General features: G+C 29.5%; 1 protein-coding gene across 2 annotated transcripts; it reads right to left on the bottom strand.

Annotated features, from left to right (window-relative positions):
* Nucleotides 1–6,325: 6,325 nt before the first annotated feature.
* LOC126844241 (zinc finger and BTB domain-containing protein 14-like) lies at nucleotides 6,326–10,446 on the bottom strand. Of its 2 annotated transcripts, none has more exons than XM_050582268.1 (8): nucleotides 10,123–10,446; nucleotides 8,248–8,500; nucleotides 7,980–8,129; nucleotides 7,712–7,912; nucleotides 7,504–7,626; nucleotides 7,320–7,422; nucleotides 7,031–7,250; nucleotides 6,326–6,954 (listed from the first exon to the last, which is right to left on the bottom strand). In XM_050582268.1, exons 2-8 carry the CDS (start codon nucleotides 8,416–8,418, stop codon nucleotides 6,564–6,566), a joined length of 1,359 nt encoding a protein of 452 aa, XP_050438225.1. In that variant the 5' UTR covers nucleotides 8,419–8,500; nucleotides 10,123–10,446; the 3' UTR covers nucleotides 6,326–6,563. The 2 variants fall into 2 exon arrangements, with proteins under 2 accessions (XP_050438225.1, XP_050438226.1); XM_050582269.1 differs by lacking the exon at nucleotides 10,123–10,446 and adding an exon at nucleotides 9,451–10,028.
* Between the last annotated feature and the right edge of the window lie 1,941 nt (nucleotides 10,447–12,387).

Genomic DNA, 12,387 nt, shown 5'->3' with positions numbered 1-12,387 from the left:
CACACAACAGCTATGTGATTGGACACCGCCCTTTACTCTATGTCTGTATATGCCGGAAAGTAGAAACATTAAACTTTAAGTTTTAAGGTCGTAAATAAATAACAATAAATTAATTACGTTTTTTTTTAATTAGTTTCTGATAAAGAGCAAAAATTACCTACTTGGCAAATGCTTGGGGGTACTTAATTTCCTCCAAAAAACCAAAAAAGGGTTTAGTCAATTACTTAATTTAAACTTGTTTTATCTTTTTTTTCAAAATTATCTAGGTTAGATTACTTATAAGTAGGTTTTAAGAATGAGATAAATATGATTCAATATGTAAGTTTGTATCTATCTAAATTAAAAATTATTTTGTCACATTACTTAAATTGGTTTATGTGTTTAGACCGTGTTAATAAAAATATTACTTTATTTTTTATATTAGCAACTTGTAACTCTGATTTTTTATTTTCTTATTAGAAAATGATCTATACAAGTTTTAAAAAAATGCTCAAGTTTCTCAACTTTAGGGAAACAATATTCCATACGGATTATTTAGCACTACGCATTCAAGGAAGATTCTCAAATTTATACTATAAAAAATAAAACTATTTTGAAAAATGATCAAATTGAAAATAAAATTATTATTAAAATTTATTCACGTTTTAGACTTTATTTTTATGTACATTTTTTTTAATTTTTAGCTTCAATGCGGAACACAAGGTGTTGTATTTTTTTTTACATCTGTTCTTACTTTATTATTATTTATTTATTATATATTTTTTTTTTCTTGGTCGCAACTTAAAAATATGAAATCAAAAGAAGCGTTTTCATTAATTAAGGTGTTCGACTACAACGTGTATCATTAGTAAACTGTACATTAATAACTAATAAGGATTCTTAAGTATTTTGTTATTAGACTACTGTAGCTTCCAGTGACGTTTTTTTTTTTTTTTTTTGAAAAACAACATTTATTTTCTATTAAAAATTGTCACTTTATCTCGTGTCATATTGTTGTATAACTACTAAAAAAAAAATAGTAGGATATTCACAAACTTAAAAAAAAAGAATGCTATATTATTACGTTCGGTTTTTCTTTTATTCATTAATACACTAAACAAAATGATTAATAGTTAAGACATTGATAAACAGTAATATAATTTAATTATAATAATAATATGTGTGGCCGTACGGCATTCCACAATTAAAATAAAACGGTACACAATTAATATACAATGATTATTCACACCAAAGTATTGGCATTAATTATAAACATAATGGGCAGATAGACCATTGGTGGGTTTTTGGGCTGCTATAATTTAGTGTTTTTAGCTGTAGGCGGATGACGTAGGGGGCGCTGACTGTCGACGCGCGTGCGCAATACGTCCGGGACGGTTGTACTGCGCATGCGCGTCCATAGTCAGCGCTCCCCACCATAGTTGAAAAAACTGTCAATTTGCATTGATTTTACTTGCAGGCCGCGGCCAAAAAATCGGTCAATGGTCTATCTATCTAATGTATTTATAATCAATGGTATTTGGTCACCGTTATTAATACAATAATATGTCGTACGAGTTGCCTAAATGCCAGGGGTAGTACTGAGCGCACAGAGAAATTATATGTAAAATTCGTACACCCTCCCAATAGCGGCTATTACACCAAATATACTTTGTAATATATAACGTAATTTATCAGCTACTCAGTACTCAATAAGTAAAATTAGTTATCGTACTTATTTGAAAATACACAATATTTTTTTTTTTTTTTTTTTAATATTTTACACATTAAAAATCACAATAATTGTTTTGCCTTGCACCAAATTCACACATTAACACTCAGTGCTCGAATTGAGGGGGGATAGGGGCAGAAAAGGACGAAATCGAATCAACAGTCAACGTTGTAGGAATTTCAAAATAAGCATGAGATAATATTACAAATCAAAAATATATTTTAAACTATAACAGCTGTGTACAAGTTATTAAAAATGTTATTTGTTGATAATTAAGTGTTATAATATTTTGCTGTAACATGTGATGTTAAGCACATTAGTTTTATCTAGTCATTGGCAATTGGGTAAATCGGTTTTGTTATGATTTTTGAGCGACTATAAGTAAAAAACAATAGGGAATGGGTTCATATTATCGAACTTGCTGCTATTGCGATTCAAGTTGTGAACATGTTAAGCGATCTGGTTGGACAAATTACAAACTTATTAAAAAGATATTGACAAACATTGAGTAAATGAAGAAATGAGGGGACGTGTAAAGGGTGATGGAAGGGGGGGGGGGGTAGGCGAAATCTGTCAACTACATTGGGTCTGAAAAGTAAATTTTGAATAATTAATTTTGTTCTACTAAATTATTTCAATTCAAGCACTGTTAACACAGAATAACATACTATCAATAAATTACCATTCAACATGTATAATACAAATGAAATCTTACATATAAGATCAGACAAAAATATACATTATAATTTGGAAATACATATCGGGGTTTAGTTGTATATATTATTATATGCAATATAACAAGATATAATGAATGTATAATAATAATTATTTAAAAATAAGACCAACGTTGTCGTTGTAGTAAGTGACGACAATAATATATTTATAGGTATATATATACTATTTATCGAGTCAAATCTAATAAATAATAATTTAAAAAAAAAATCGATCTTTTAGCTATCTCTAATAAGTCTATAATTGTGTATGCAATTAAATAGTGCATTACACGTTTATGTTAGTGCATATATGCGTAAATGTAGTATAAGGGAGAAATAAAAAATTGAAATGCATTGAAAGAGGTAGGTGATTGAATATATAGAAATACTTAATGTGCGCCGAGTATGGGAATCCCAGAAATTGCCCAAATAAACTTAACTAGCCAAAAAATTGGATTTAAACCCACCGAACAAATCTACAAGATCTAGGTAATTATATGTTTGCCATACAAGCTAACCAGTCAATTGGATCTAAAACCAACCCTTAAAGTTGAGTCTAAACCGTTTTGGCCATGATCAAGTCGTTATTTTTCTCTTCTCCTATAATAAAAAATAGATACTAATAAACGTATCGTATCCATTTATTCTTAGAGCAACTACACCTACTTTTCGTGTTTAATTTCAGTAAATAAATAACTGTTTTTTTTTCTTAAAGCCTACAAATAAAATAACTAGTTCCATTCCCATTCCAAACCCCTAATTTCCCAGTTGTTTTACACGTCATTGATAAAATAATATCAATACAAAATATCTAGCATGTACTAAGTCATCATTTGAAAAGCATATTTATTTCAATAAAATATACTAGAGATCGAGTTTAAAAAAACATACTTTTATACTTTGATTTTTTTTTTGCCTCTAAATAGCAAATAAAAGGGTTATGTTGTACGCTGCGAGGTTAATATTAAAAAAACTCAAAAACATTACTAATTCAAAATAAGTATTAATCAACTCAATTTTATGGCATTATAATATCAGAGTATTAACGGTCTAATTTTTTAGATATTTATCATAAAGTACACAATATATAATTTCATTTTTATGTTTAGCTAAACTTTTCTTTTATCAATCCCAAATAGTTCCTAGCGTTATCGCCCAACTAAAAATAATATCAACAAGTAAAGAAAATGAAAAAAACCCAGATACCAAAAAAAAACCCCATAAATTTTTAAGCCTGAACACTAACTACTAACAAAGTTTAAGAAAAAAAATTATTTCAGCTATTTCATCTAAGATTACTTAGATAATAAACTAACTTAAAATGATCTTATCATAATCTACTGTGATGAATTAAGAATAACAATTAACATACAAATAGCATTCAAATATTGATAAAATTATGTTAACTCTCACGCCTTGTAGCAATATTAACAATTACCAAAAATATTAATTTTATGCATATATACAAACATTGAGTTCTCAATGATCTAAACAATGGGTTTATAATAATACAGCTGAATAATTGTTTTATCCATTAATATTATAGAAAAGCTTTTACCTACAAAGCTTAATAAAAAAAAAAAAATAATAACAACAAAAATAGTAGAAATAATAAAAAAAAAAAAATACATAAAAAAAATGTATATTTAATTGAACAAACTCAATTCATAATAATTAAAAAAAAAATAGTTAATATACTCTAGGAACACGTGAAACAAAAAAAAATGTCTATGCTTATTACTTCTGTTACAAAAAGGGTTGAGAATTAGTTTTAATTGAGCACAAGTGCGTTAGCTGATATTAACGGATTATTATTTAAAGTAACTGTGTTTTCTTAATATGCTTAAATGTGAATTATGTAAATTTATCGTAATAATATTTAAACATCATGTTGTAAATAGAACAGTACAGTAATAATAAATACATATTTAAAAATAACTAAATAATAACGGTTTTTTTTAGTTTTAGTTTTTTTTTTATCAAGTCTTTAATAAAGATATTTTTCATAACATTACATACAATTAAAAGAATAATAATATATAATAATAATAATAATAATAATAATAAATAATAAATAATAATATTAATAATAATAATAATAATAATAATAATAAATTGTATGCACGATAATTAATACCGTTATTTTTATATAAATTGTAATAATAATTATAATAAAACCATAACTATAAAATGTATAATTTATTTTTTACAATAATAATAATAATTAATTATTATTATTTCATATTATACATATATATATATACTACGTTATTTATCAGACTTAACTATTTTGAAGGACTATGATTCATATATTGCACAACATATAATTCCCCGAGTATTTTTTTTTCCAATTAACATATGTTCATTTCGTTATGTTTATTGTACTATGGAAATGTTCAATAAACAAAAAAAAACAACTATAAGCCAAAACATAATCATACAGACTAGCATTATTAGTAATGCCGCATTATAGTATACACAATAATACAAGATTTAGACATATTATAATTTACCAATTGCTAAAAATAAGAAATTAGTTGCGATTTTTTTTTGTTAGTGACAAATAATAAGTATTTTATTGCAATAATAAATTATTTTTAAATCCATAATAATATTGGATACATAAAAAATTAAATAACAATGTCCAACCCAGAATTTGGATAATTTTTTTTTTTTAATGGCCAATAAAATATATTATCACAATTATAAAAATATTAATCAACAAGAAATAATAGCTTTTGCCAATTTTTTAAATATTTTATCTAAATGTAAGTTATTTACTAAAAAAATTACTTCAATGAAAATAAAAAGGTTTAACATTACAAACAAAAGTAAAAACTAACAAAAAAAAATAGTACCGTAGCATACATTATTATTTACGTAGTCATCGTGCTGTATAAAATGAAAATATTTGAAAATCAATTCGGAAATTATTAAAACAATAATGATAAAATATGAACACTCAAAGGAAATAAAGATTACAATTTGTGAATGAATAAGAAATAATAATATGGACCGGCTTTCCATTTACCACATAAACAAGATCAAATGTACAATATGTTTTTTACATTGACTATAGTTCACCAAAATATATATACATACATATAAATATTCATTCACAATTTCCTCAAAAAGGGGATGTAAAGATAATAATTATGCAATCGGAAAATCTGTGAAAAATGTAAAAATCTACTATTATAATCTACCTATATTTATATATATAAACATATATATAAATACTTCTGAAGAACTATTTGATCAATTTACATTATATCATATAGATGCTAAAACAAATGGTTTACTATATTACTTTAATGTCTGATTAATATTAATATTAATATTAATATTATTATTATTACTATTATTATTATTATTAATATTATGATTATTATTAAAACCCAACGCCAAGAAAGATATCAGGTACAATACGCGCAAACACATAAATTATTATGAGTTTGAGGTTCGATTTGTATTACATTACCGCGTCAATCAAAATTGGCCTACCGCCCAATATGATATCACATATAGAGTAAAAACAAAGATGTAAAATGAAAGATAACGTTGCTTAATAAATTAAGTGTATAAAAAAAGTAAAACAATCATTAGCGAAAGTAAGAAATTACAATAAATCTATAAATATATATATATATATTATATAAGTTTCAAAAGGTTTTTTTTAACGAGAAGAATTTAGCCTAAACTTTGCGATATCATAACGAAACTTAAAATAAAAGATTGCTGTAAAATGGATTTAGCACCAAAGTGAAGTAAAATTGTTAACCTACAGTATTTGAACATATAATCATTGATTATACCTACATAATATCAGTATATATAATCAATGGTATATATAATGTAATCTGTTGTCTGTTAATTTAAAAAATATATTTTCTAACAGGAGAGGTTTCCAGCTTTTATGAAAATAAACACACCAGGTATTTGGCGATAAAAGTAATAATAGAATTAAATTAAATTAAAAACAAAAAATAAACAAAACAAAACAAAGTAAAGAATAAACATCAATATTATTAAAAATTGGCAAGCTATCATCATTATCATCATCTTTAGGTCACATTACATACTTAAAGTTCAGTGTAAGTCATATGGGAGCCTAGCCAATTAATTTTGTTTAACTTATAGCGCTAGTTACCATTTAGGTTGTTAATTTTTGACATAGTACTCGGAGTACGTACAACAGTGATGTCTGGTATGTTTTGTTGAGATTGAGCGTTGCTGGTGCTTGTCATCAAAATATTGGCTTCTTCTTTATTGTCTTCGTCGTCGTCGGAGTCTTGTTCTCTATCACTTTCTGACATCATTCCCTCGACACTCAATGTCGACCTATCAGTAGCATTCGAAGTGGTATTGGCTACTGTTAGTGGATTGTCGCCTTGTCGCATTGTTGACAAATAATTTGCCAAAGTAGTTACAGTGACATTGAGAATTTCAGCTGCACGAAACAAAGTCAGTTCTTTTCGTTGCAACTTAGCTAAAACATCAGCTGGCCCTTGTTCCAACCAAAAATCTCGAACCCTGTAATCAATTAAATACAATGTATATTAGCGCAATATTCTACGAACAACCATAGATACAATCTCTTAAACATTACCTATACGGATGTTTTAGACAACCATATGCGTCCCGGTATCGACCGTAAAGAGTGCCGTAGGAAACTCCCATTAACTCTGCTGCTACTTTCATTTCGAGTTCTTTATTTTTTATAGCTTCCATTAGACGTTTTGTAAATGGCTCTTCCCAAAACTGTGGACGACGACCACCGGATTCCAGGTAATCATTCATTTTCATCACATCAGAAAACTGACTTAAATCTGTATGGATATAATAGTAAAATTTTAACTCATAATACTAGAATAAAAAACAACATTTAGAAAATTTACCAGGAACATGAGCTGGCTGTTCGCTAAACCCTTGACTAATTGTGGTAGTACTGTTTCCTCTATCTTCTTCCGAGGTATAAGAGGTAACATTCGACGTAAGTGTCTAATTTATAAGAGTAAAAAAATTAATAACATAAGATCATATTTTTTAAAATACAAAATATACACAGTTTTCTTTTGTTACCGTTTTCTTTGAAACTCCTACATTTTCTGAATCGACTACTTGTTGCATCTCAGGTTCCCAAATCGATTGATCGGGTTCAGACCCATCGTCAGCATCTGCTGTATCCATATCATCAAAATTTACCTGGAGAAAATTTGAAATTGTTATTGTTAGTACTAGGTTGTAAACATTGTATTAAAAAAAAAAAATGATAAATAATTATAGTTACTTTTGGTTTGTCAGAAAATTCTTTCTTAATGTTAGTAGTGGTATGCAAAGACTCTAGTTTTCTTTTTTTACTTATACTAGGTTCGTTAGCAGTAGCAGTATATGTGTGACTCTGTTGTTCTTCGTCCGATCTCCATGACACCTCGGCTAAACCTTTTATCTTTAGCTCTTCAGCAGTTTTCAATAATGAAGAAAGTTCAGTCTAAAATCATATAAAATAATTAATACATAAACCAATGATAACAATAAAATAGAAATTTCTTTAGTACATTTTCAACATTTATTTCTCCTTTATACATGAAACTGACAAGTGCTTGAATGTCAGAAAACTTAACATCTTTTAATATGACTATTGCTTTGTTTTCGTCATGCTGCGATAATATAGTGTCAAAATAGGTACTACAAGCTGAGAGCATCACCTACAAATAATTGTATTAAATAACATTAAACTTTTAAAATTTACAAAAAAAATTACTTGGTAAATAAAAACAAAGTGTATTAAAATATAAAGGTTGTTAAAAGACAATTCTTTGCTACCTTGTGCGCTCTCAAAGTTTTTCCTTCACATGCTAAAGTGACATCGCAATAACTCTCTCTTTCTAAAAGTTGAGAGAACATTGCCTGTAAGTTTGAGTGATGATACTTCCAACGTAAACAATATTGTTGTGGTGCCAAAACGTTCATGGTATCTTCTGTAGTCTGCCGCATTGATGTTGTTAATACAGTCTATTTGAGACTAATGTTTTACTCTATTAATCTACCATAACACTAGAAAATGTACTGTTGTAACCTAAAAAATTTAAAAAACAAACCAATAAGGAATTATGATAATTAACATACATTCAACATACACTCATGTACAAAGTTAACTAATTAGACTATTCATTCTCAAATTTGTAACTCAAATAAAAATTATATTAAAAAAATAATCAGCATTTGGTGGCATAAAATCTTTTTTCTAAATCGTCATTTTTATCATCATTAATCTACCCAGTTGGTCAATCAAATCAATTATAAAAAATAATGTTAAAATTTATAGTCAATTTCATTCTTGTTCTTTATACCTCTGGCTGTTGTTTATAAAATGTAAACAAATACTCTAGTACCTGCACGTAAATATTAAAAACGATTACTAATATTATAGAATTTATGGGTAGTACAAATATTTATTAACTTTCTGAAGCTTAAAACATAAATTATATGTAAAAAAAAAAAAAAAAAAATTACAATAATACAAACAAAAAAGTAAGAACAACAGTTGAACAACACTTTCCCAATATAAGTTTTTTTTTTACCAGCACAGATTGTAACTGACAAGATTTATCATTTCATCTGTACAAATAAAACGCATTTCTATTACAAAGTGAGTTTTCAAGCACTACTCTAACAATCCAAAGCCTGGATCCCCCCGCAAGTCTCGGCATCGGCTGTTCGACTATCTTTGGATAACCACATTGCAAAAGCAAACACACATGGTTCCTCCGACCTACCACACTACGATGTCTACCCGACGACTAACGACAGCCATAGAGTCGAACGTTGGAAATTAGAATGTTTAGTAAATTAAAAAAAAAAAAACTATGCGACAACGTATAGCTTAACGTAATGAGTAGAGACTGTCACCAAAGAGTTTAGTCATAATTATTTTCTTCTAAAATCAGCCAATTATCAAAACGAGCGCCTGACTGCCTGCCTTAAGTGCAACAGCAAACAAATCGTTGTAATGCAAAATTGGCTTACCAGATTTTATTTTTTTTTCGGCTGATTTCTGAACGCCTTTGCGTTTTGATTGTTGGGAGTGTGCACACGCCAAAAGGAAAGGTAGTCAGAGTGATTTTTTATCACGAACCACGGCTAACAATAATATCGACTGGCGGCCAAGAGGAAATGAAAAATTTTTCTGAGTTCGGGGAAACGATCGACGTCCAGCAATCGAAATCGACTGTGCGAGTGTGTGCGCGCGTTTTTTTTTTGTCGGATAAGAAAAATATAATGCATATATAGATTATATATGTATGTACATAAATTCAAACGATAATATGCGGTGCGATATAAACTAGTCTCAAAATTCAACGTACGCACACACACGCACAAACACACACAAACGAATGGACCGGACGGACGACGGTGAAATGTGAATATGAAAAACAAAAAAAAAAGTAAAAGAAACCAACAGCGGCTATGGTCGTAGTGCAATGAAAAAACACGATTTAATAATATATTAAATTTAAAACCGATATCAAGAAGGTCATTAAACCGTGAAACGCAAAACTAGGGTACCCACAGTATAATATTCGCATTCAAACGTCGAAAATAATTATGTGTATTATTACAACGACAATATTGTTATTATTATTGTTATTTTTTTTATTATGTAATAATAACAATAATAATATAAGTGTAATATTATACCTATGATGTGTTAAACGGTAATAATTATAGGTACGTTCTCGGTATGTTGTTGTTACAGTGCAATTATTATTATTTATTTTAATAAATGATTATCCGGTGAGCCATGCATTCCCGGGCTGCGAAGAGCGCGTATTGTCCGCGAAATCCGTCACATAGATACGGCGACGGTTGTGGATTCGGACACTGTAGTGCGTTTGTAATACTTTTATCAGAACTGGTATTTTCGAAACGCCGTTTTTACCACGAAACGAACAGAAATGAAAATAAAAATAATGCACGGCAGCACATCGGCCGTCGAGTTTCGGCTGCGGGCTGAGCGGCGAGGCGGTCCGATGATTGTGATTTGTGATTGTTTACGGAGCGTGAAAACCCACAGGTACGCTCGCAATTCGCGCTACTACGCCGCCGTCGTACACCATCTTGCGTCAAACCGTTATCAGTCGCCGGTCGCCGGTCGCCGCCGCCGCCGTCGCGATAACGCCGATATGGTATACCGTTCGCTCCACCCCCCGGATGTATAGATTATATTATCAACACACTGGCGGGCTAAATAGCCGACTGTGCGTTTAAACGTGTACACAAAACGTAAAAATTAACGGATGCACGCGTTGTGGCCAATGTTTACATTATGCTATCAATAATATTTCGCTGCGGTATGAGGTGTAAGGTGTACTTGGTGTGCAAGGTCTATTACTATAAGGTGTATTTTACTATTATTTCTATCACTACGAACGTAAACATTGCCCGCCGCAACACATATGGATGGATTATGGTCATTAAACTTCAATACAAAAATTCTAGGTCGGCTATCTAGGCCAATTAATGAGTATATAAATAAATATTTTTTTTCGCGTTTTCCCATTAAATAATTTAATTACATATTATCGCTATAACCATAATGCTATCGTATTTAATATAATATATACGATACAGTTTACGCGCGGCGATAATTTTGTTTTGTACTCAATCATTGTTTTTCTTGGTCATTGTGATAATTTTATTAGATATATTTAATTATGCATTTCTCGAAAATTAAATTATTTTTAGAATATACAGTGGCGTAGATAGTTTTTTTTTGGGATGGGGGGGGGTGCTGAGGCACTAACTCCTAACAAAAACTTGACAATACTAAACTTCTACAATTCACATCCTATAGGTCTATAGGTAGACTAAAAAAAATTCGAGGGGCTCCAGCCCCCCCCCTCCCCATTAATACACCTCTGTAAGTACATAATTAATATTACATATTATTGTATAAACATAATTTATTATTATTATTATGGGTAAAATAAGTATAATGACGAATATTATCGAAAGATATTCGATACGCGTACGGACTTCGATAATTGTATTAAAATATAATATCATTTTTGCTGGATAATATTATAATATATATATATATACCTCTATGTTTAATATATATTTATATTGTTTTCCAACGCGATACCGACCAAAAATTTTACTGGCGTCGTCTTCTTTTATAGATAAACAGCGTTGTTTTTAATAATTTTCATAGCCGTCGACGGTTCGCCGTAGTCCGGTATGAATAATTTTATTTATCATTAAAAAAAACATTATTTTTGTTCTACGAGTCGCTAGGGATAGCCGAAAACCCAAAAGGGTTACGTAACGTTTTGATATTATTTATATACACACACACACACACACACGCACAATAATAAAATCTGGGCTGTGGCCAACCGAAAGAATTTCTCAAAAAAATACTTAATAATACTGAATACAGTGTTTTGGTTGTGTTGAGAAAAAAGATGCATAAATAATCGAGTCAAGTCGCCTCTCTACACTCACGCTTGCTGAAAATCTTATTCGCTGATTACGAACGTAACGGGTCAAGAGACCTCTTGCCTGAAAATACTTCAAACTAACAAACAACTATACAGTCCGACTTGTCGGGCGGCATCGATGGATGTCTACCACCCGCCTCCGCCATTCAAGTCCATGTATACATAATTCATCAAATTTACTGATTGCGCACAGTGGTGTATAGATTGTAAACAACATATTTTAGTCAATAATAAATTTAAAAAAAATTATCGAGTATACAAGTTGTTATTTTTTTTTAAGTATCATTTTTTTTTTATCTTCCTGTCGTCGATTAATGTAATAATATGCGCGCTCTGCGTCCTGTGCGTGTGCGTGTGCGTGTGCGTGTGCGCGCCGTGCATGCTAGAAAAAACGCGTTCGCAGTGCTCAACACAAATAGTAGTGTCCTATGCGGTGTATTTTAATAATATCGTAGAGGAG

This window comes from Adelges cooleyi, unplaced genomic scaffold (genome assembly GCF_023614345.1).
Source record: "Adelges cooleyi isolate 19-005CV unplaced genomic scaffold, UGA_ACOO_1.1 ACOO_flye_CR_arks_rails_tigmint_CR_PRNA_651, whole genome shotgun sequence".
NCBI lineage: Eukaryota > Metazoa > Arthropoda > Insecta > Hemiptera > Adelgidae > Adelges > Adelges cooleyi.
The sequence above is the reverse complement of the archived record's forward strand: the minus strand, read 5'-3'. Positions and strand labels throughout refer to the sequence as shown.

What these genes read in the sequence shown, in the direction of transcription:
- LOC126844241 (XM_050582268.1), bottom strand. Translation starts at nt 8,418, where the DNA reads ATGCGGCAGACTACAGAAGATACCATGAACGTTTTGGCACCACAACAA. An exon ending in AATTTTCTGACAAACCAAAA is followed by an intron (nt 7,627 to 7,711) that starts GTAACTATAATT and finishes AATTTTCTCCAG; the next exon opens with GTAAATTTTGATGATATGGA. An exon ending in TAGGAGTTTCAAAGAAAACG is followed by an intron (nt 7,423 to 7,503) that starts GTAACAAAAGAA and finishes CTTATAAATTAG; the next exon opens with ACACTTACGTCGAATGTTAC.